This window comes from Sminthopsis crassicaudata, chromosome 3, assembly GCF_048593235.1.
Source record: "Sminthopsis crassicaudata isolate SCR6 chromosome 3, ASM4859323v1, whole genome shotgun sequence".
NCBI lineage: Eukaryota > Metazoa > Chordata > Mammalia > Dasyuromorphia > Dasyuridae > Sminthopsis > Sminthopsis crassicaudata.
The window spans coordinates 490121980-490147438 of NC_133619.1; the positions used below are offsets into that span (position 1 = coordinate 490121980).

Sequence of the window (25459 nt, forward strand, 5' to 3'; positions counted from 1 at the left end):
TTCACTTTTAAAAAAATAGTCACCTTGGCAGTTAAGGGTGAATTGGAGAGAGGATGCCTTTATTTCTGAGGCCTTCATTGGAAAGGTTATTGGAGTAGTTCAGGGAGAAGGTCATGAGGTCACAGGCATGAGAGAAAAAACTGCTCTAGAAAAAGAAACGAAAGCTCTAATAATTATTTATATTGAATGAGAGAAATTAAGGATGTGATATAAAATATGTGATATAAAATAAACTAACTCTTTATTCTCTTAGCAGCCACCTCTGAATTTAGGAGCAACCACATCTCCTATTGGTCATGATCATCCTGGTGCGAGTCAGGCCACATCTTCTGGATTATTACCAAGTGGCCCTGTACCTACCTCATCTCCTACATCTGAAACTGGGTCACTGAAGTTGTTATCATTAAAAAACAGGTATAGAGCTAACTTAGCTAATAGAGCTAAATCAAAAGGAGGCAAATTGAATCATCAGATTTTTCCCTGGATCTTGAAAATTCAGTTGCATTTTCAGGCTTAGAGGGTTGGCTGATCTTCACTGGCCATTGTCAGTGATCTGATTTTCACTGGTGTTTTGGGTTTTTTCACTCTTTGATTTTAGATGCTTTATATGAGTGATAATTTTGAAAGAAAAAAGGATAGTAATTAAGATCTGTTTTTTCTTTCTCTCTATAGTGAATCACTGGTTATGGTATGTTTTCTCACACAGGCGTATGTCTCTGAGTACCATTGCAATTCTGAATTCTGTCAAAAAAGCTGTGGAGTCCAAAAAGAGTCAAAGGTGTCGGAGCTTAGGAGGACTTTCTTTCCCTTCCCAGTCAGAAAGTACAGGCAGCAGCAAGCAAGGCACACCACCCAGTTGGGACAAAAGTGAGTGATTTCTCATAACAATTTGAACAGAAGTAGCTCAGTTATCAGTCTCGAAAATGGAAAATAAGAGTGGTTAGATTAAATTAAAAACTCCAGTTATCTTAATATCAATTATATCTTCCTAGGGTCTCTACATTTTTATTTATATAGTTTTTTATATCACTCATATTTATACCTTTTCTCCTATACCTTTCTCTTAGAAAACCATCCTTTATGACAAAGAATTTCAAGAGATCAGCAAAACTAATCAGCCAAGTCCAATATGATATTCCATATCCATAAAAAAGGAGATATATTCTCATAGCTCTTAGATGTCAAGCTTGATCATTGTAATGCATATAGCATTTAGATTCAATTATTTTGTTGTCCTTTCCTTTTGTATTGTTTTAATCATTGGTATATTATTTTCCTGGATTTATATAATTTACTTTACATAAGATTTTAACAAGTTTTCCAGACTTCCTTGTATTCTTCATTAGTATAATTTCTCACATGTCTTATATTCCTTTACATTCACATGCCACAAGTTGTTTAGTTATTCTCCAGTTGATGGGCATCTACTTTGTTTTTAGAACTTTGTTATTTTTAAAAAAATATGCTGCTACAAAACAAATATTTTGCAGATAAATGGGACATTTTCTTTTCTTTGATTTTTCTCTTTCATTGATCTTTTTTTCAGAATCTTTTTATAGCCTGAATCGTCATTCTGTTAAAGCTACTGTCTGTGCAACTGACCGGGCCATCAGCACCCCTGATCGTGAGTCATTCACTCCAACAAGCTAACACTATCTAACACTTTCCCACAGTCATTATGTCTTTTTAGTGGCAGTTAGTCAATACTCAATTAACATTTGTGAAGTCAAATGTGAAGCCTTACTGAAGTCAGGCACTATGCTAAACTCTATACAAAGAAAGGTTAAAAAAAACAGTTCCTTCCATCAGGCAGCTTACATTCTAATGGAGAACACAACACACACACACACACACACACACACACACACACACACACACACACACAGTTAAATTGGAGATAATTTCAGAGGGAAGGTATTAGCATTTAGGGAGACTAGGAAATCCTTCTTGCAGAAGACTGGAGTTTAACTGAGACTTAAAGGAAGCCAGATTGGGGAAATGAGAAAAAGGAACATTGCAGGCATGGAGGACAGCCAGTGAAAATGCCTGGCATCTGAAGATAAAGTATCTTGTTGAAGAACAGCCAGGAGGCCAGAGTCACTGATTTGCAGAGGGTGAGGGAGAGAGTGTAAGGTATGAGAAGACTAAGAAGGTGGGCAGGGGCCAGGTTAGAATAGCTTTAAAAGCCAAACTGAGAATTTTCTTTTTGATCCTAAAAGAGATAGGGAGCCAGTGGAATTTTAATTGAGTGAGAAGATCTCTTTGGCAAATGAGTCAAGGATGAACTGGGAGAAGGAGAGATTGGAGGCAGGCAGATGTATCTGCAAGACTAGAGTACTCCCCAGGCATGAGGGCAAGGGGGCCTGCCCCAAGAGGATGCTGGTGTCAAGAGGAGAGTAGGGCTCCTAGGTGAGAGATGCTGTGAAGGTACAAGCAATGCTAGGAAAGGTGGCCAGAGGGTCAAGAAGCGCAAGAAGTTGGAAGAAGTAAAAAAGGAAATGATTGTCTATTTAATTGTCCTTATTCTTTCTAATGATGGAGCTGAGTCTTGGAGCTGTAACATAATTGCATCAAGAAGGCCAGAAAGCTCTAATTAATAGCAAAGCCAGAACTAGAATTTAGGTCTCTCCTATTCCAATATTCTTTCCACCATATATATCACACTTTTCATTTTTTATCCCAAATTAGAGACAAATTAATACAGTTGAAATTAGCAAGAGTGCCCTTTTTTTAAACTTTATAAAGTTTTTGGAATCTTAATTTTAAGTTAAATAACCATAGATTAAAGATGGTCTTGTGGAAAATAAAAAGAATCAAAATTAGGTGAGGGCACATCGTCGAATAATAATGGAAATTTATATAGTAGTTTAAGGATCACAAAATGCTTTACATGTTACTATATTTCATCTTCAGAAATAAATACCCTATGAGGTACATACTATTAACTTTATTGTATAGATGAAGAAACTGAGTCTCGGAATAGATTAACTGGCTTTCCTAGTCTGGCACAATTGGTAAATGTCGGAGGTAAAATTTGACCCCAAATCTGTCTTGAATCAGAATTCAGCTGTCTTCCATGCTCACAACTCTTTAAGAGGAAGACCACCACCTTCTGATTCCTAAGCATAAATCAACTTTGTCTTCTTTTTAGGAGAAAAGAGGAGGGTGTGGCATTTGTTTTCCACTTTTGCAATAAAGCTGTATCAGAATTCCTTCTGAGATCAGTTTGTCAGCTGGATACACAGATCAAGCAAGTCCTGCAATCTTGTCTGCATATTCCAAAGGACTTGTCTATTAATGAATCACTAGCAAATTTAGTAGATTTTAATCCAACTTAAGACTGCAGTACAAGGAAGTCAGGAACCCTATTCTCTCATATTAGGAGACTATTAACTGTCATGACAAATTTTCTAAGATTGAATTAGAAATCTAAAAAGCAGAATTGATAACATTAAACATTTTCAATGAAAATGTGCTTTTTCTTTTTTTTTTTTTTTTTTTTATTATATATATATATATATATTTTATAATATTATCCCTTGTATTCATTTTTCCAAATTACCCCCCCTCCCTCTATTCCCTCCCCCCGACGACAGGCAATACCATACATTTTACATGTGTTACAATATAATCTAGGTACAATACATGTGTGCGAATATCATTTTCTTGTTGCACAATAAACATTAGAATCCGAAGGTACATGCAACCTGGGCAGACAGATATTAGTGCTAACAATTTTCATTCCCCTCCCAGTGTTTCTTCTCTGGGTGTAGCTACCTCTGTCCATCATTGATCAACTGGAAGTGAGTTGGTTTTTCTTTATGTTGAAGATTTCCACTTCCATCAGAATACATCCTCATACAGTATTGTTGTTGAAGTGTACAGTGATCTTCTGGTTCTGCTCAGAAAATGTGCTTTTTCTTTGAATAAAAGCTGAAGTTATCATTGAGGAAACCACAATAATTTTGTTTGCAGAACAAATGTAGAAGCAAATGAAGTACGTTTCATCAGTAAGACATTGATTGAGAAGCCTTGTTGTAAAAGAATACAACAGAATGGAAGCCTATTATTTACACTTGCTATTAAACCATTGGTAATCATATTGTAGGCTTGTAAAATGGAAGGTCAGTTTTCAGGCTTATGGGTGTGATCTTTGGAACTCTGTCAGCATTCTGTCTCTTAGTACATATATTCTTATTGAAAGTTAATTTCTTATATGCCCTTCCATTCTAGTCATCAGCAAAGTGAGGTTAGTAGAACTATTCCTGGGTTAGGGGTAAGTATAGTAATAGTTATGCCAAATTGATGAGAACTGCAAGCATGATTTCATAACTCAAGTGTATGTCCAACCTATCTTTTATATGCCATTTATGCCCACTCTAATAATTTGCATAGTAGCCTTTTTATTTGGCACTTCCAGTCTTTCTCCGTAATAACTGCCTTTCACTACAATGCTCAATAGATTCTCTAGTTTCCTTTTCTCTGCTTCTTAAATCCCATGGCTTTAAAAAAAAAAATATATATATATATATATATATATATATATATATATATATATATATATATATATATATATATATATCCTGTGTGCAAACATCAGACATCTATTTAGAAAAGTCCTTCTCAATCTTCCCTTGAACCCTCCCTTATAACAAAGAATAATTGCCAAGTAAAAACATCTGAGAGTCTAAACAACATTCTGCTCTCCTAGTTCTGCTTCATCACTAGGTGCTGCTAACTAAGATAGCTGTTGGACTTTATATATAGTTCAGAAGTTTTAAAGTCCCATTTGAAAGGGAGCCAGCCTTTTCACTCCCATTCATTTTCCAGCACTGGGCAGGTCTCACTTAAATTCAGTCCTTGAGCAAATGAAGACATCACCCTATTGATGTCATTAGTCTTTTTTTTTTATTATTAAAGCTTTTTATTTTCAAAACATATGCATGGATAATTTTTCAACAAACCTTGTGTTCATCATTGGTCTTTTTAGAGGATAGAAAGAAACAACAGCATCTCAGCCCTACTACTTAGTTCATTCCAATCCTCACAATAAAGCTATGTAATCCAAAGTGTTACATTTGATAGGCACTGAATTAAATGTTAAATTGAATATTCTCTTACCACTCAAGAATCAGCCAGTTGATTTTCTTTAAGTCTTGAATGGTTTAAGGACAGGATTAGCCTAGGTTGAGCTAGGTGGACTAGAATTATTATCTATATTTTGGGAGTCCAAGACACTCACCTCAGGTCAGAATCCAGAACTCATACCTTGAGTTAGGTTACATCATACATTCAATGCTTTATTCTAGTAGTTCACAATGTTCAGAGTACAGGATAACCACACAGATACCCTGAAATTTTTGTTCTTGGCTCTGATCCCAGTTAGACAACTCCAAAATATACTTCTGTATCTTGAAGTCTTTTAAATTCATTCTTGATAATTCCTACATATTTTCTTTTTAATGATACCTTTTTTAAAAAATATATGCAGATAGGTTTCAACATTCACCCTTGCAAAATCTTGTGTTCCAAATTTTCCTCCCTCCCTTCCCCTCATTCCCTTAGATAGCAAGGAATCCAGTATAAGTTAAATAAATATGTACAATTCTTCTGTAATATTCCACATTTATCATGCTGCACAAGAAAAATGAGATCAAAAAGGGGGAAAAATGAGAGAGAAAAAGCAAGCAAAGAACAAAGGTGAAGATATTATGTTGTGATCCACATTCAGTCCCTGCAGTCCTCTCTCTGGATGCAGATGGTTCTCTCCATCACAGCTCTTTTGGAATGGGCTTGAATCACCTCATTGTTGAGAAGAGCCATGTCCATCAGAAATAATCATCATATAGTCTTGTGGTTGCCGTGTATAATGATCTCCTGGTTCTGCTCATTTCACTTAGCATCAGTTCCTCTCAGGCCTTTCTAAATATCATCCTCCTAATTGTTTCTTATAGAACAATAATATTCATCACATTCATATATCATAACTTATTCAGCCATTCTCTAACTGATGGGCATCCACTTCCTTGCCACTACAAAAAGGGTTACAAACATTTTGTGCATGTGGAACCTGGATCAAAGGGTTATGCAGTTTTGTAGTTCTTTGGGTATTGTTCCAAATTGCTCTCCAGAATGGTTTAATTCCTACATATTTTCATGCCTCAGCAGCTAGTTGGTGCAACGGATAGAATGCTGGGCCTGGAATCAGGAAGACCAGAGCTTAAATTTGGCCTCAGACACTTAACTAGCTGTATGACCCTGGACAAGTCACTGAACCTGTTTGCCTCAGTTTATCTATAAAATAATAGAAGTAGCATTTATCTCTTGGATTGTTGTGAGAATCAAATGAAGTATCTATAAAGTTTAGTTCAGTGCTATGCCTCATATTAAGTCCTATGTAAATGCTATTATAACCAAGGTCTGTTTATAAGTTTCATCTTTTAAGGTCAGCACATCTATATCTAGATAACAACTATGTAGCTTCTCTAGTTTTAGTCATAAAGGTCTTTTCATTAAAAGCAATCAGTAATTTTGGGTTCCTATACATTGAACAGGTGTAATATTATTTATGCAGAAAGATCCTCTCCATTTTTTCTTCATCTGTGTTTCTAGCCCAAGGGATACAGAGTGCTTCTATTTCCACAGTAAGGTACCATATGCTGAGGAAACAGGGAGAATGCATCTCCTTTTAGTATGATAATCCCCAGGAGTCCCAGATTTCAGTTCCTGGTTGGTTTCCTAGCAGCGTATGTTTTTTAGCAGTAAAGGTTGGCATGTTGTATTAGAACTGCTTTAATTCGTTTGTATGAAGCTGTCTTCATATGGAAGATAGAGCTCTCAGGTGTTAACAAATCAGATGTTTCCCTCTTCCCCCTGCCATACCCCCCATTTTGAATGCATCGTTCCTGCTGATGCAATTCATGGGGATTCATGCTTTACTCTAAGCTAGGAAGGGAGGCTGAGAGAGAGCTTGCTTTCCAGACATTTCTTTTCTAGGAGAATCATTAGGTGGATTACTAATTAAAAATGTAAATTCCCTCAGTAATCTTATGTGAGGGATGAATGACAGATATAGATCTTGCAGCATAACGTTATATTTTTGGAGACATGTTGTGCCAGATCTTAACTATTCTGATGGTTCAGTGTATGTAGTATGAACAAAGCTATTTTTCTAAATAAATAAAAAGGAAACAATTTTCAGAACCACTAGGAATGAGCTAAAAATCTGTGGAAGCTTCTAAAAGCAGCAAAGATGTCTGCTGCCTTTGATTTCAAACACTAATTAGTTCACAAGACAAATAAGTCTTGTGAAAGTTGAAGTTTCCAAATGGGAAAGTAAGGTGTATACATAAGAGAATTTCTAATCTCATCCTCACTGGGACTCCTCATGACTGAACTGAATATCAGCTATGAAAAAAACTGCCAGCATTAGCAATTAAAATAGCTTAAATATCTTTATGAATGTATGGTAGAATAGAAAAAAGAGGTTTTTTTAAGTCATCTTTCACTTCTGAGAAAGTACTTAGGGAGGAGAAAGATGTTCATGGTAACATTTTGAGAAAAGATTTTGGAGAAAGGATAATTTGCTTTAAAAGTTTTGCTAGTCTATTTGTTGACTTCAGTAATAGCTAGCATTTTACTAGATGGCCTGAAATAGATGTGGGCTTTTTCTTAACACCACACATGCTTATGATTTCTAGGAATACTTACATATTCACTATATTTTACTTTAATAAATACTTTTTACTTTCTCTGCTTTTATTATAACTAATTTCTATTGATTTGGGATTTTTTTCTTCTTTTCTAGAGACTATTAATGATGTTACCTTTGGAGCAGGGGTTAGTTACATAATACCATCTTCGGCCAAAGGTAATTTCTCTTTATGATTCCTCTTTGATTATTGTTCATTTTTAGAATGTTAAGGGATACTGAAATTTTCTGGTTCCATTTCAGAGAAATCTGGATTCCAGGGTCAAGGAAATGATATTTTGTGTTTGTCATTGCCTGATAAGTAAGTTGAATAACTAAATAAAGGATTTGGGGAGTGGAATGACTGTAGTAGATATATTTTAATTTAACTTTTAGTTCCAGGATGACATAGTGGTTTTATTTTCCCCCAGAGCCCCACAGCCTCGACAATGGAATGTCAAGTCTCCAGCGAGGAATAAAGACAGTCTGGATACCAGCAGGAGGAGATCCTTGCGAAAGACCCCCTTGAAAACAGCCAATTGAAATAGCCCATCCCAGGATGTAACTCTGGAAGACGAGAACTCTTACATAAATTTTTTTGATGAGGTGCACAAGCAAATCATGTGGAAAACAAATCTATTCCCTTCCATACAAAGGATATCTGATTATGGTCTTAAGTATAAATTCAACAGATCTTCCTCCAGATCCCTCTCTATTTTTCCCTACATATAAAGTTTGGTTTACCATATTTAGATCTGTTTACTTAAGATTTTAGCAAAAAGGCAGCATACATACAATATGTTAAAGTTGCAAATATGCAATTATTTGCTAAGTTGCAAATAAGATGGCAGCCAGAATTAAAGAAGTTGAAATTTATTATTATGCCTTTGTTCCATCTGAAAGTATTAAGGACACCTTAGTAAGTTTTATTATAGTTAGGGAATACCACAACTAAAAGTTCATAGTTTCTCCCAATATAAATCAAGCCATTATTAGTGATGCTGCTTTCCTTAGTAGTATACACCTGCCTAGTATTTACATGAAATTAAATGTTTTTTTAATCATAACTACAAACTTTAAAAAAATATACAGCTTTTTACAAAATACAAAATAAAGTGTAAATACAGCCTTTCATTATTTAAATAGAAATTTCCTTTTTTCTAGAAATGCTGTTTTATAAAAAAGTTTAGTGAGAAGCCAAATATTTCATTTAAAAAAAAGCATTCATGTTGTCAAGTTTTAATTCCTTTCACCCTGTTCCACAACAGAGTGGTTTGTCTTATAACTATTCTAATAGGCAATAATATTATATAAAAAGTCTTCATTTTCACCCACTAAAACAACTGTTTATAGAGACACCAACATTGAGGCTGGTATTGTTTTTCAGCTTCTGCCTCTGATGAAAGTCTAAATCACTTAGCTTAGTTTCGTTTCATCTGCTAATGGCCTTAGCATCAGATGGACATAATTCATATCATTGTTCACACTTGTTGCTTCACCCAAAGGGCTGACTTTAGCGACTATGAAGGAGAAATGACCAGAATGACAACAAATTTAGTGGGTTCCAAGGTTTAATCCCAGTATTACAGCAGCAAAATGTACAGGATTAGATCTTAGGGTTTGTGTGTGCATGTGTTTGTAATACACAGAGCCAGTTGGGTTTGAGGAATGAAATGTCAACCTGTGTTTCTCCTCTACCCTATATAACTAAGTTATATTAACTGGTAAGACAAAAATGAATGCCGTTTATATTATATGCATCACAGTGTTGCTCTTTGGTGAACTAAGTACTTAGTACATCTACAGTACAGGCATTGATCTCTTGTAGATGGTATAGGGATTATGGCCTCCCTTTATAAACTGTACTGGGACTATACAAATCAAGTGACTTTTGTCTTATATTGACTTTCCTACTTCTCCCAAACTTCTCCCCAACAAATTAGCTAAGTGAAAAAGAAATGTTTCTTTTACTGAATGTTTAAATAAAGAGGCTGGGGTTATGTACTTTTTCTTAGAAAAAAAAGATTTTATAAATGATGTCTTACAGAAGTATCAAATTATATGTATTAGTACAAATCTATAACATTTATGTACAGTGATATCCATACCAAAGACCAAAAAAACTGCCTTGGATAGAATTCTTGAATCCTCTTCATTTCACATCTTTTAAAAATGTGAATTTTAACTTCTAATTCAAAAGGAATAGTATTTTCCTTTTTTAGATATTTTTTGCAGCAAAAGCCTGCTAGACTTCACACTTTTTTCTCCTCCTTTATACTAATACTAATCATGGTTCTCCTTTATACTAATACTAATCATGGTTGAACACAGGTTAGGTTGGGAAGGCTTTAGTGTATAAAACTATAGAGGCAATACAGTGCCTTATCACCATGGCAACCCAAGGAAAAAGGTCAAGGTATTATTCCCCATCTAGTCTAGAGAAAGGGGAGTCTGGATCTGCCTTGCCCTTGAGGACAATCCTAATTCTAAACATTGAATATCCGATGCAATAGACAGTAGGTACTGTTAAGCCATAGCTTATAAAGTAGTCCACTAAAAACATTTGATAAAAAATCCAAAATCCCAAGGCAGAGAATTTTTATAAAAAAAAAAAAAAAAAGTTGTCAATTTCAACATTTACAAGTATCAACCAAAATACTGTCAAAGCATAATAATGGTTAACACAATTCAACTGAAATTTAATCACAAGATGGCTACATTCTGCTACATCAAAAATATTTTTTAAGCACATCACTAAATCAGAGCTTTTTTTGAGAAGCTCCTTGCATCAAACCTCTTCACACCATGAGTCTGACAAGGCAAGGTCTTTGACGCTAAGAACACCTACTTTTGAAGAACAAGGACTACTGAATATTCTTTCTAAAGTCCCCAAAAGTGAGCAGAGCCTCAGAGAGATCAAAGATTAAAATAAAAAAAATGCTTTTGATTCAAGCATTTTACTTTCCTCACTGCTAGGTTTTCTGCACTGGTTATACAATCTAATACTCTTCAAAGACTGGAGTACCTGCCATCACATCATGGCTTATTGAGAAGTGAGACAAACAGCCTACAGTGTCTGGTTGTTTTATTGCAAAAATAATTAATGGAATTCGTTTCCTTTTTAAAAAATGTTTTATATTTCTAAAATCACAACTGACAATGGGCACAGTCATGTGAAACACAAATAATTAAAACTAGTTTTAAAAACAAAGCCCCTGCTTTGCTTTATGGACCTTCTAGAGTTGACAGTCTCAAGATGACACCTGAAGGCTGAGATGGTCAAAATCAAAGATAGAGAGTCCAACAGACTGCATGGAAAACAAGTTTTTGAAAATGTCCATTTTAATCCTTATCCAAGTTTAGCTGCCATCAGACATGACTCGATAGCAGAGTTATTCAGGATGCAAATTCACACCAGGTTTTATATTCCTAAGTAGCCACTTTGAATAACACTCAGAAGCTAGTAACCAAAATAACAATTCTGGAATTGTTGCCAATGACTTCCACAAGTAAATAAGTGAATTAATGCCTTTGGGTGTCTTCAAATATGTCTGCCTGTTAGTGAATTGAGGGGAAAAGGCAGTTCAAATATTACTCGAGGGTATAATGTATCTGTTTTTCAGAATTATAAAGGTTACGGAAGTATCTTTGCTTCTAAAAGGAATTTTGGAAAATGATACCTGAGCAATGGTCCAAAGTATGACTCACAAGCCTTCCTGGGGGAAATGTTGCTATCTAGAAGGAAGGCTCTTCTGTGAGCCTGTAAGACTCTGAGTACAGGTGCTTTTAAATGCTGGCATACTCAGTGTTAACACTGTTATGATCTGAAGAGCCTAACTTGTGTTTGATTTTTTTTTAAGTTATTTAAAATTGTTGCATGATAACCTATTTACAGTTTAAATAAAAAAGTTCATTCTCTGAAGTAATCAAAATACATCTTTTGCAAAAATTTAGAATGCAGACTCCTACAAAATAAACAAGACCCATAGAAAAGCAGAAACTATTTCAGTACCATTTCAAACCTGGCCCAGAAGGAGTGTTTTGCTTTAAATTCAAAAAGTTTCCTTAAATACTGAAACCCACTATGGGCAAGCCTGTCTTCAGATAAGAGGTAAGACCCACAACCAACATTGGTTATTTGGGTTGTTTTATAAAATGCTGAACCCCAAACAATTTTCCTACACTGATACTATGCATTGATTTTTAAAAGGTTTTAAAAAGGAATTGCACAAAACTGCCTGTAAGGCTGGTCAATTTAAAAACAGGTTAGTTGCATAAAAGGCCTCAGCTTTGTAGATTCATCATAATTTCAAAGTCCATACCTGCAAGGTGAGTTAAATCTTAATTTGTGTTCCTAAGGTTCTGTGCAGCTGCCTTCTTTTCTCCACTCCTGTCTATACAAGTCAAGTAATACTGAGAAGCAAATCAGTACCACAAGCTCACAATGTCTAACCTTTAACAAACTTCCACCTCCTGAGCTACAGGTATGGAAAAATACTGGGAGACACTTTTATGGTATCCTATCCTGGAAGGCAGACGACTAGGACTATTCCTATTTAGTAATGAGCCCAATGAACAAATTCAATCTTCTCCATGTTACTATCCCCCATTGGGGACAATTCATTGTCAACTTTGGCAAGGGGAAAAACAAGTTTTGTATAAGGATCTGACTCTTTCCAAGCTCACTGCTCATAGGTTGCTCTTGATCGGAGTTTCTAACGGAGGTATTTGCATGTGTTCTCTGCCAGATGATCAGATTTCAGATCACAAAAGATGACTTGTGTCTGAAATCCCCCTGCAAAATTAATATAGGAAATCAGAGTACAGCCAAATGCAACCATCCCAAGACCTCTGAGAACTAACGATATTGGAAGAATAGGGCAAGAGATGGAAAGAAAAAGGGGACCAAAGCTAATCACAAAGAAAACATTTTCCTTGGAAATTAGTACCTAATCAAGTTAAAGTAGTAATGGCCACCTTGCAAATAAGTGCCATGAGAAAGGAAGGGAAGTGTCAAAGTGGGGTTGATTTCATGTGAAAGGAAAATAGGGAACCCAGGGTCTAGGTGTTCAAATAGGGAACGAACAATTTCTTTACTGATTCTTATTCTTGGATACACCTAGAATCTCTAAATTGTAATCTCTTAAATTGTAAGATTCTCTCCCTCCCCTCCCACCCTTTTCTGGCTAGGAAATGAATCCTAGATGCTTTCTCAGGTTCCTTACCTCATCGTCTGTCCGGATATAGTTAACCCCATCAGGTTTCCCTGGATTCTTGTAGCTGAAGAGGGTTAGGGGGAGGGGAAGGGAGAGGAGAAGAGGATCATTAAGTAACTAGATTTGATTTCCCATATTACTATAATTCAGACCTTTAATTTTCATGCTAGGCTCACCTTTCTCCATTCTGTTTGTTGTTGATGAAATAACCCCGTCTGTACGCACAGCAGATACCCAGAGTTATCAGGACTAGGACAGCCAGGACAACCAAAACCCCTCCAATGATACCACCGATGTTCAGGTCATCTGGGAACAAAGAGAGGAAGAGATGATCCATATGATCTAGTCCATCACCAGTCTTCCCCAACCCCTCCCCACCTAAGTCAAATCAAACTCAGATTCAAAAGAAACTAGTTCTTGTCGATTAAAATAATTATCTAATTCTTACAGATTTCCAAAGACTTCTAATTTCACCCCAGATGACAATGATAGCTTCTCTCTTGTGGTACAAATAGTGAAACTAATTGCCTTTAATACTAGATTAGAAGAGGGTTGGCATTTTTACAAAAAGAATTTTTGAATGAACTTCTGAGGACACCAATGATAAATTTAGTGGATAGTCTAAAGGCAGAATTGGGAGCCAGAATTCCTAAGGAAAACTTTCTGATTCTCTAATTTAGGTTATTGATTAGCTATACATTGGAATGACAGTGGATCACAAAAGACAACTAAGAATACTATAAAACAAAAGGCAGAAAATGTCAGGTAAGAAGAGTGTACCTCTGACTTCAGCAGCTTTCTATGCCTCAAAATTTCCTCAATAGGACCTTTCTGTGTTGCTGCCCAATAACCTGAATGCTTATCTCTTTATTGATCCTGGAAAAAGGATTTGTTACAAAATTCCCTTGGAGTGATTGTATGCATATGCATATGGGGAAAATGATGGAGGAGGAGGGGATGAGTCTATCTTCTTAGATCCCATTGACTAGTCCAATTCTGCTGCTTTTGTGCAAATGAAACATGAAATATGTATATATAAAAATATATCAAAGCCCAGGCAATGAACATGCTCCACAGCACACCCTGGAGGCAGGCTGAAAATCATTAGGGTTAATTTGAAAGTTGTGACTCAGTCCCTGAGAAACAGTTAGCATTAGAGTCTCTGGAGGGCCCACACAACCTTATGTTTTAGTGATTTGATCAGCCCACCAGAAAAAAACAGTATTAAACTCACTGTCAGAAGTTATACGATTAGTCATATTTCTAATGCTAGAGTTCTCTTAACAGTCTATTTCTAGAAGATAACATATTGCAAGGACACACAATTCTTCTAGGCATTTTTTCCTCAGAACTTTCTCATCTTCCTCCTCAGTGTACAAAGTACCCAGGTTAATCATGATAGGCTCTGTCATGATTTGCTAAACTAAGGCACAAACTCTGAGCATAATCAATTTATTAGCAAAGTGCAAATGTACCAATAAATAGGGTCTCAGCCTCAGGAATCTAAGACTCCTTGAATGAGGGCTGACAGATTTTCTAAGAGTATTCAAAAAAAGAGGAAAACCCAAAAAATAGAAGGCAGCATCACAGATAGGGTAAGACAACATAACTGATTACCAATTCAGAAGTAGCATAGGCTTGGGGAACAATATGACTGGCTGGAATTCAGGAATGTGAAGTTAGCAACAACCTCTCCTTCCACCCTGTTACTAGGAAATTTTTCCCTGATTTAGTCCATCTGCAAGAATAACTAATTGTATAGATATAACAGGTTTCCTCTAATTGTTCAAAGACAGCTAAAAGTAGAGAGATAACAGGTTTCTTTTAATTAAAGTGATTTATAGGAAAATTGAACTTTCAAACAACTCAGACACAAGACTGAATTGAACTTATGAACTTGTGAATTTAATTCAAAAACAAAGAAACATGACTAAGGCAGTTATACAAAAATATCAGCAGTGATACAGAATAGAATCAATTTGATCCACTCATAATTATCTCCCAAAAAGCTCTGAGCAGGGTTTTGGCCTACAATATTTTTGTGTCCCTCCTCCCATTATGATTGAACATTTCCCACATCAGCAACACTCACAGACTTCCATCTCCTGTTCTTCACATTTGGCAAAGCCTGCTTCATTGGTAGCAATGCAGTAGTACTGGCCTGTGTCCTCCTTGTGTACAGCATTGAAAACCTATTCCAGGAGAAAAATAATGGGGTAATAAGTGTTTCTCAGGGGGAGACTTCTCAAGGCAACAGGACATCCACCTCAGAATGTGGAGAGAAGAACCTGTGAGAACTCAAGAGATTACAAAGTAATTGTATTCTCAGTGGGATTTGCTTTCCCTTTAAACACCAATGCAGTAAACAGAGTGTTATTAAGACCCTAAAAACACAAATTCCTATGAATTCTTTGACAGTAACAGTCCCTGATATACAACCTAGAACAATTCCGTAATGGGATGCCAATTCATCATTTTATTCAGATAAATGGGCCTGCTGAGAATGATGGCTTCTAGTATTCAATTCAGTAGAAGCCATTATAATGTTGGTCATTACTTGGATATCATATAGATCAACTCTTTTCTTGTATTCCAAAACACAATGACATATATCAAAACTCTGATATGACAAGACACATGTTGGTCATATTTTCACGACTCATTTAATGACTGCTAAAGCTTCTATTCTTTTTCTCTTGTACCTTCCTCTCCCAACCAAGGCAGTTCACAAATTACTCCCTTTTCTCCCTGCCCCCTCCCGCTGCACCCCTGACCAAGGAGCTCCAAAACATCTTACCAGCGTGCCAGTTTCAGAGTTCAAGACAAATGAAGAGTTTCGGAATCTGGGGTTGGCTTTGGAATCAGTTGGCAAAGGTATATCATTTCGGTACCATCTATAATGGGGTCGGGGATAGCCCTCATTCTCCTGGCAGTGCAGTGTTGCGGACTTGCCAACAGGTACAGCCTTTGGCACTCTGCAGACAGGAATCACTGGTTTCACTGTAAGAGGAACATCCAATTGTGTTTAAATCCAGATCCAGATCTCTGTTCTTATTGAAACCTACAGAAAGCAAGCTTCAAAACAAAATGAAACCAAATAAGTGGCCCTTGCTCCATGGGCACATCATCTGAGAATCCTGCTTTCTTTTACCCCAAACTTCAACCATAAGTTCCTTCTTATGATAGTGTGCTCCCTGGTGATGGAGAAACATTATGGAAAAAGAAGTAGCAGCTCCAATTCATTTCTCAAGGGACCACAATCCTCAAAAATGGTTTCCTCTCAACAGGTATCATGATAAATCAAATCTAAGTGACACTAAACTCTAGAGTGAAAGAAATCAAGGTGGACAAGAATCCCTCTTCCTTTGGAAGTTCAGTCTTGTAAAATGATGCAGAGGGTGTTTCTGGTGTTTCCCGAAACCTTACCTTGCACTGTGAGATCAATGACAATCTCATCAATTTCCTTCTGATCATTTCGAGCTACAACTTCACAGCGATAAGAAGCTGTATCTGAACGTGTCACATTTAGGATCTTCAGAGAAGTTTTTCCCAAGAGCTCTGCACGACCTGCCAAGTGCCCTGGGAAAAAGGGAATTCAGGACATGATTCTTCAAGGCTATCTCTGCCACCCAGAAATGGCCACTTGTAGACCGAAACTCATTTGACTAACAGAAATTTCCAAAACTATACAGCTTGCAGGGTAGAAGGGAAAAATTACTTCTCTTTTATGAAATCCAGACTTTAAAAAAAAATCCTTTTATTTGCTCAGTATAAAAGTAAAAGTAGCTTCATTTTCAAGGGCATGTGAAGAACTTGAGAGAGCAATAAAGAAGTGGAAAATATGCCATTTTTAAAAAGGGGGAGAGGGGAATAAAAAAATTGAGTTTACAAACGTGATGAGTGGCAACTATATAAGCTGATTAGCTTGTTTAAAAAAAAAAAGAAAGAAAGCAAATTTAGGTTAAAATATGAATGCAGGTAGCATATGAAAGGACTTTCTGATAATAAGTAAAGACTAGAAATCCAGTAATCTGGATACTGTAGATGCTATTTATTTGAAGGAAGTGAAGGAAGTGACCAAGAGACACTCAAAATCCTTTCTATTCTTGAGATTTTATATAATAAAATATCTAGCTCCCAGAAACAAATTTTTAAGAATTCACTCCTGCTAAAGTCTTATCAATACCACTTTGTTTCTCAGATGATCAGAATGAGATTAAACTTTACTTAGAGAAACTATGGCTTTGATGCTTTGGATGGGAATAGTCTAGATAGAGGGGACTCAGAAGTGATGGGTCAGAAAACCAAATTTTAAATAAAGTGATTCCCAGTGACATAACGCTAAGCATGGGAAAATCTGTCTTGTCATTTCCACAAAGCCCTCTGCCCTTCCTATTCTAATCCTTTGATGAGACTGATGTCTCATCTACTATTACTGATGAACAAGGGTTCTTCTATTTCTTTTCAGGTGTAAAAAGGCAGGATAAAGGCCCTAGTAAATAAGATGTCAGCAGCAAAAAGTAGCTGCTTCCCATAACAGGCTGAATATGGGCCAATCCTAAACTCAGATACAATTATTAAAGCAGGAAGAGAGAGTGTGAGGAAAGTGAGCAAACAGGAAAAAAAAAACCCTACCCTGAATTTTATTGTCAAAGAATACATAGGTTGTTTGATCATCTTTAATTTTTTTCCACTCAATCCTGGGATCATTTGTTTGAGAGTCTGTAATGATGCAAGACAGTTCCACACCTAGAATAAAACAGAAAAATCAACCCAAAATAAGTAGGGTAAAGCTATAGTTTCACTGTGCTACAAGCTCTGTAAGCTGCCTTTTTCCTCTTAAACTAGAAAAGTTTCATCAGATGCTACAAATCCAACCACCTCCTGGCTCCAGAAACCTTTGGCCAAAGATGGAGCTCATCCAGAGAACTAATAAAGATGTTCATCGAGGACTTGTGGCTACATAGATCATGCTACCTGGAGAGAGCCACCCTCATTTATAGAAAATGTCATTCTTTGCTGGTCTAAGCACAAAACCTGAGCAAAAGCTCCATTTGTCAATAACTAGATAAACTCTGAGGCAAAACCTACTTTTGAACTATTAGCCTGGATCAGAAATTTCAAATGAATACCACTGTGGTTTTCTTCTCCATACCTCGCCTGCTCTCCATCTTATTTTGATCTCTCATAAAGTCTGTAGTGTACAATATCAAAAACTGATAAAAGAGCTCATAAAATCATTTAGCCCAATCATCCTTAGCCAATTCATGAATCACATTTATTCTATAAAATCCACCCCATGTCATCCATATATTACTGGAAATAAGGAATTTATTTATTCCTCCCTATTCCATTCATTAGAAAGTTTTCCATATACTGATATGAAATTTTTCTCCCTATAATTTCTACCCCACTTCTGCTCTCTAGGACCTAATTTTTAAAAAAAGACAATCCTACAAAAACATTAATCAAAAGTCTCCTTTCCCTCTCCATTCCTAGGTTGTTTGTTTGTTTTTTTAATCTAAATTAAACACACCCAGTTTCTTTGTCTAATTCTCAAATAACATGGATTTCAGCTTTCTCAATTCTACAGTAATTTATTAAGTATTTAATGTATGCAAAACACATAGCAAGTGCTTGTGGAACTTAAGGCTTCAGATTGTGTTGGGCACTGGGGACATAAAGGCAAAAATTACAAAAGAGGTTCCTACTCTAAGAGAAGTTATATTCTATTCTCATTACCAAATCACCTTCCAGCTTAAATAATGTTTCCTTTTAAAATGTGATATCTAGAATTGGAAGTAATACTATAGATATAGTTTAAACAGGTCATCTCTTTGGTCCAAAGACTATTATCTTTTTGTTCTATGCATTCTTTGGTAGATCTATAACACTACTGACTCATACTGAGTTTGTAATCCTCTGAAATCCTTAGCTCTCAGGTCTAGGCCTAGGTATTGGTTTTCCCCTCTATGAGAGAAATGGCCATTAATAAAGATACCATTCCAAAACCAAAATTTTGGTTCTGACCTGACTGCAAGGTCACTTAACAACCAGCAGGTGGTGCCCACCCCCATAGAGATCTCTTATTACTCACTTTCAAATTCCCGTACTACAGGATTCTGGTTGCTGGATTTCAAATTCACAGCCCCAATAAGACAACCTATGTGGACAAGAAAGAGTGAAATCAGAGACAATATATTGTTCAAACTACAAAGAAAACTCAGTTTTGGGAAGATTTTTTGTTGTTTTGTTTTGTTTTTAACTTCCATAGGAGTTCCAGCCTCAGAGGCTGGTTTTATTCCCAAATCAAAGTTGCCTTTTTGTAGCATACAAAACTTTTTCTAAAAACAATTTTATTGAAAGGAGCCAAAAGAAGGAAGGATCCTAAAAATTTATTTCCTATCTTAATCTTTTATAAAGCCTTTCCTTTGATGATCATAGGATCCTCAGTTCCATTTTTCTCAAACTTAAATTTATAACTGCTTCAGTATTTCTCATCTAAGGCTCTAAACATCTTGGGGTCCCATTTACCATCACTTTTTCCTTTACTTCCCAGTACAAAAATTCAATTAAAAAAGCTTAAGTATCACAACTTGAAGTGAAATCTCTGGATATTCCACATTCTCTGTGAGGATTTTTTTTCCTTTTACCATCTTAATTCCCATTCAAGTTGTAGGTCTGTCTAGAGTATGATACTGCAATGTTAAAGAAAGTTCTTAAGTCTCCTAATGCCCATCCTTCTCCAATTTTTTCTTTCAAATTATAGTTAAGGTACTGGATTAGATTTTGTCATTTCTACTCCAGAATCATAGGTAATCTCTTTAAATATGGCAAATTACAAAGGAAACATTCAGAAAGAGACAGAAACAGACTCCATCACAAGATAAGGGTCAAAAGGAGGAACCTGGATGGATAACAACTATAAAATCTAACAGTATAATCAGATACCAATCAACAATTAAGAGGACTATATATTTAGAAAGTTTTTTCTTTCATTTTCACAATCTCCAAATCTTAACTCTTATCCCACCATTAAAAAAAATGTAATGAAAAACCTTCAAAATTAAGAAGGGAAAGAAAATAACTCTTTGTAAGGTAGAAGTAGCTTGTAGATGGAATAAATGCTAACTTCAATTATGGGAAATTGCAAAAAAAGAATAATTCTGGAGTGTCACAGGTAAACATAAACAAGCTCAATCATTTTTCTCTAATTTTTAATTTTTTTTAATTTATTTTATTAAAGCTTTTTATTTTTCAAAACATATGCATGAACAATTCGTCAACATTATTAGCCCTTGCAAAACTTTGTGTTGTGTTCCAATTTTCTCCCCTTCCCCCATGCCCTCCCCTAGATGGCAAGTAGTCCAATATATGTTAAACATGATATAAATATACGTTGAATCCAATATATGCATACATATTTATATAATTATCAAACCAGTAAAAAAAAAAAAAAAAAAAGAAGCAAAATAAAATGCAAGCAAACATCAGAGAGAGTGAGAATGCTATGTTGTGTTCCATACTCATTTCCCATGGTTCTCTCTCTCTGGGTGTAGTCTATTTTCTTCATCACTGAACAAGTGGAACTGGTTTGAATCATCTCAATGTTGAAGAGAGCCACGTCTGTCAAAATTGATCATCACATAATCTTGTTGCCACATACAATGATCTCCTGGTTCTGCTCATTTCACTCAGCATCAGTTCATGTAAGTCTTCCCCCAGGCCTCTTTGAAATCATCCTCTTGGTCATTTCTTACAGAACAATAATATTCCCTAACATTCATAGATCACAATTTATTCAGCTATTCTCCAATTGATGGGCATCCATCCAGTTTCCAGTTTCTTGCCACTACAAAAAGGGCTGCCACAAACATTTTGGCACATGTGGGTCCATTCCCCTTCTTTAATATCTCTTTGGGATATAAGTCCAGTAGAAACATTGCTGGGCCAAAGGGTATGCACAGTTTGATAACTTTTTGAGCATAGTTCCAAATTGCTCTCCAAAATGGTTGGATCTATTTGTTCACAACTCCACCAACAATGTATCAATGTCCCAGTTTTCCCATATCCCCTTCAACATTTGTTATTATCTTTTCCTGTCATCTTAGCTGAGAGGTGTGTAGTGGTACCTCAGAGTTTTCTTAATTTGCACTTCTCTGATCAATAGTGATTTAAAACACATTTTCTTTCATATGACTAGAAATAGTTTCAATTTCTTCATCTGAAAATTTTCTATTTATATCCTTTGACCATTTATCAATTGCAGAATAGCTTGATTTCTTACAAAGTAAGAGTCAATTCTCTATATACTTTAGAAATGAGTCTTTATCAGAACCTTTGGATGTAAAAATATTTCCCCAATTTATTGCTTCCCTTCTAATCTTGTCTGCATTAATTTTGTTTGTACAAAAACTTTTTAACTTAATATAATCAACATTATCTATTTTGTAATCAATAGTGATCTCCGATTCTTCTTTGGTCACAAATTTCTCTTCCACAGATCTCTGAGAGGTAAACTATCCTAAGATCTTCTAATTTTCTAATAATCTCATTCTTTATGTCTAGATCATGGACCCATTTAGATCTTATCTTAGTATATGGTGTTTTCTGTGGGTCAATTCCAAGTTTCTGCCGTACTAGTTTCCAGTTTTCCCAGCACTTTTTCTTATTCCAAAAGTTTGAGGCCTTTGGGTTTGTTAAACACTATGCTATAGTTATTGAGTATTTTATCCTGTGATCCTAATCTATTTCCCTGATCAACTAATCTATTTCTTAGCCAGTACCAAATGGTTTTGATGACCACTGCTTTGTAATATAGTTTTAGATCTGGTACAACTGGCCACCTTCATTTGATTTTTTTTCCATTAGTTCTCTTCAAATTCTTGACCTTTTGTTCTTCCAGATGAATTTTGTTATTTTTTCTAGGTCAGTAAAATAGTTCCTTGGGAGTTTGATTGGTATAGTGCTAAATAAATTGTCATCTTTATTATATTTGCTCCACCTGTCCAAGAGCATTTGATATTTTTCCAGTTGTTTAGATCTGACTATTTTGTGGAAAGTGTTTTGCAATTTTTCTCATACAGTTCCTTTCCTTTGGCAAATTCCCAAATATTTTATATTATTGACAGTTATTTAAAATGGAATTTCTCTTTGTATTTCTTGCTGTTGGATTTTGTTAGTGATGTATAAAAATGATGATGATTTTTGTGGGTTTATTTTGTATCCTGCAACTTTGCTAAAGTTATGGATTATTTCTAATAGTTTTTCAGTTGATTCTCTAGGGTTTTTTCTAAGTATAGCATCATATCATCTGCAGTGATAATTTGATGTCCTCATTACCTATTCTAATCTCTTTAATCTCCTTTTATTTTTTTATTGCCAAAGGTAACATTTCTCATACAATATTGAATAATAAATGGTGATAGTGGGCAACCTTGTTTCACCCCTGATCTTACTGGGAGTAGTTCCAATTTATATTCCCCATTACATGATGCTCGCTGATGGTTTTAAATAGATGCTATTGAAGGTCAAGCATTTCTACGATGACATCCTTCATATGACTTCCTTTGTACAATTCTCCACTGAGTCTACATTCACCATGTGCTTCTCCAGTGCTCTTCAGCGTTAATTCCTCATAAACTGTGGCATTCTATGATTCTCCATCATATACCATCACCAGAATGTTGTAAATAAAAAGGCAAATTTTTGTTTCAAAATCAAGTTTAGCACATTTTAAAAGAACTATGCTGTTTTTAAATGCAATCCAGATAATCCTTTTTTTTCCAATTCAATTCTAGGTCTAACTCATTCTCTATGAATTGAGTCTTTCCAAAATCTTTGTGTAGTACCTGGGACACCCTTCTTTAAAGACAGCACATCCCTAGAATTACTTACTCCAGGTTCAAGATGCTTTGTGAATAACAACTCTCAAAACCACTATCAATATGTCAACCAGTGAACTGCAAATTTAGTATTAATTCAAGGTAAAAGCATTTAATAAAATGGCATAGTAATAAAGGCCACAATAGAACAATTTCCCTTCATAAAATAGAGGCCCACAAATACTTATAGGATCAATGGGTAGACCAAGAATACCCAGGATTCCTATATGAGGGACACATACAAGTACATATGTGGTAAGCACATAGAAATGGGAGTAATACACACCTGCCACGTTGCAGGGCTACCTACATCCTTTGGTGATGGGATCTGAGCTGCCCCATGTGATGGTGCTTCCCTGGGGGGCGGGGTTCATCTCTGTTGGCTCTACTTTTCTGCTTCTCCACAGAGCTATGGATTCCTGCTGGGCATAGTAGTCTCTGCTAAGCACTGCCTGCCAATAACAGCTGGTCATCTTAGTTCTTATCTCCAAAGATATATAATATAATGGCCAAACTCTCTCTTTACATGAGCAAAGGTAATGACAGCTCTTTAACCATAGCCACCATATCCAACCAACAAGTCAGATTACTGCCCTAAGAGGATCTTTCCATGAAAAAAAAAAAAAAACCATGCAAGGGAAGGTGGCCTAGTGTACCAGATGTAAAACTGTATCATAAAGCAGCAATCATCAAAGTTATTTGGTACTGGCTAAGAAATGAAAGTGGTAGATCAGTGGAATAGGATAGGTACACAAGATACAGCAGTCAATGATTATAATAATTTACTGTTTGCTAAAACTTTAAAGACTCCAATAAGAGAAGAATTCATAGTCTAACAAGAGATAAGAGAACATTATGAAATGCAAAATGGATAATTTTGATAACATAAAATTAAAAAGGTTTTGCACAAAAAACCCAATGGGAAAGATTACAAGGAAAGCAGAAAGCTAGGAAACAATTTTTATTGTCAGTGTTTCTTATAAAGGCTTAATTTCTAAAATATTTCAAAATTATAATTATAAAATTTTTAAAAAACAAAAAATAAAATAAAATATTTCAAAAAAAAGATTCAAACTTATGAGTACAATCTATTCCCCAATTGAGAAATGCTCAAAGGAAATGAACAGGCAATTTTCAGATGAAGAAAGAAAAAGCTATCTACAGTCATAAAAAGTACGCTAAATTACTTCTGATTAGAGAAATACAAATTGAAACAATTCTGAGGTACCACCTCACACCTATCAGATTGACTAATATGTAAGAAAAGGAAAATGATAAATGTCTGAGAGGATGTGGAAAAATTGGAAACTAATGTATTGTTGGCAGAGTTGTGAACTGATCCAATCATTCCAGAGAGTAATTTGGAACTATGCCCAAAGGACTATAGAATTGTGGATATCTTTTGATTTAACAATACCACCATTAGGTCTGTTTCACAAAATGATCACAAAAATTGGAAAAAGACCCACATGTACAATAATTTATAGCAGTTCTTTTTGTAGTGGCAAGGAATTGGAAATTGAAGGGATATCCATCAATTGGGGAATGGCTGACCAAATTGTGGCATATGAATTCAATGGAATACTACTGTGCTGTAAGAAATGATGAGCAAATATATTTCAGAAAAACTTGGAAAAAGTTACATGAACTGATGTTGACTGAAGTGAACAGAAGCAAAAGAACAGTAATAGCAACATTGCAATGATCAACAACGATAATGATATAAAGACAATTCCAAGAGTCTCATAATAGGAAATATTATCCACATGCAGAGAAAGAACTATGAAGTTTGGATACAGATCAGAGCATACTATTTTCAATTTTTTTCCTCATGGTTTTTCTTTTGTTCTGATTGTCCTTTCACAACATGATTAATGTAGAAATATGTTTAATATGATTATACATTTATAATCTATGGCATTGATTGCTGTCTTGGGGAGTGGAGAGGAAAGGAAGGAATGGAGAATGAAATCTGGAATTCAAAAAATCTTATAAAATGAAGGTTGAAAAGTACCTTTACATATAATTGGAAAAAATAAAATACTTTTTAAGTATGAAAAAATAACAAAGTCTACTCCCAATAAAAAAATTAAATTCTTTCCTTTTATATCACAAGGTCTGAGAAGATATCAAAGTACTCTGACATAGTTAAGTATTTAAAGTGAGATATTTCCAATATCCTCTGCAATTAAGAGTGCAAATGAATTTGAACCAGAATAAAAACTAAAGCATAATTATAGTTCTTTGTCTATTGAGTCCTTTTGTTTAGTCCTTTTTTTTCAGCCATGTCTGACTTCTCATCACCCCTTTTGGGGTTTTCTTGGTAAAGACATTAGAGTGGTTTGCCATTTTCTTCTCCAGCTCATTTTGCAGAGGAGGAAACTGAGTCAAACAGTGACTTGCCCAGGGTCACATAGCTAATGTGTTTTTTAAAGTTGAATTTGAATTAAGCTCTTCCAGAGACCCAGCATTCTTATCCACTGCACCACCTAACTAATCCTGCCATTACAATATACATCTGTAAGGAAACTTGTTGCTATATTTTATCTCCATACATTTGTCCTAATGGAAGAGCAATACTATTTACGTTTATGTTTGGTCAAATTATTCAACTACTTGGAATTTCTACTGTGACTGGTTAGGTTGAACATCTATGAATGATAATCTTA

General features: G+C 35.4%; 2 protein-coding genes across 4 annotated transcripts in view; one reads left to right on the forward strand and one right to left on the reverse strand.

Annotated features, from left to right (window-relative positions):
* NCAPD3 (non-SMC condensin II complex subunit D3) overlaps positions 1-9828 on the forward strand; it is a 113168-nt gene extending 103340 nt beyond the window's left edge. The window contains exons 30-35 of one of the 2 annotated variants that reach the window (XM_074303749.1): positions 254-414; positions 707-867; positions 1547-1624; positions 7808-7870; positions 7955-8012; positions 8122-9828. In XM_074303749.1, the coding sequence (XP_074159850.1) occupies positions 254-414; positions 707-867; positions 1547-1624; positions 7808-7870; positions 7955-8012; positions 8122-8233 (633 nt within the window). In that variant the 3' untranslated portion in view covers positions 8234-9828. The remainder of the gene's footprint in view (positions 1-253; positions 415-706; positions 868-1546; positions 1625-7807; positions 7871-7954; positions 8013-8121) is intronic. The other variant, XM_074303750.1, reaches the window with a different exon arrangement.
* A 2455-nt stretch (positions 9829-12283) lies between these two features.
* Positions 12284-25459, reverse strand: part of JAM3 (junctional adhesion molecule 3) — an 80672-nt gene continuing 67496 nt past the window's right edge. For both annotated transcript variants that reach the window (XM_074303754.1, XM_074303755.1), the window contains 8 exons: positions 19004-19069; positions 17542-17655; positions 16333-16485; positions 15704-15906; positions 14999-15098; positions 13083-13212; positions 12916-12970; positions 12284-12485 (listed from right to left, as the gene is read on the reverse strand). In XM_074303754.1, the coding sequence (XP_074159855.1) occupies positions 12450-12485; positions 12916-12970; positions 13083-13212; positions 14999-15098; positions 15704-15906; positions 16333-16485; positions 17542-17655; positions 19004-19069 (857 nt within the window). In that variant the 3' untranslated portion in view covers positions 12284-12449. The remainder of the gene's footprint in view (positions 12486-12915; positions 12971-13082; positions 13213-14998; positions 15099-15703; positions 15907-16332; positions 16486-17541; positions 17656-19003; positions 19070-25459) is intronic.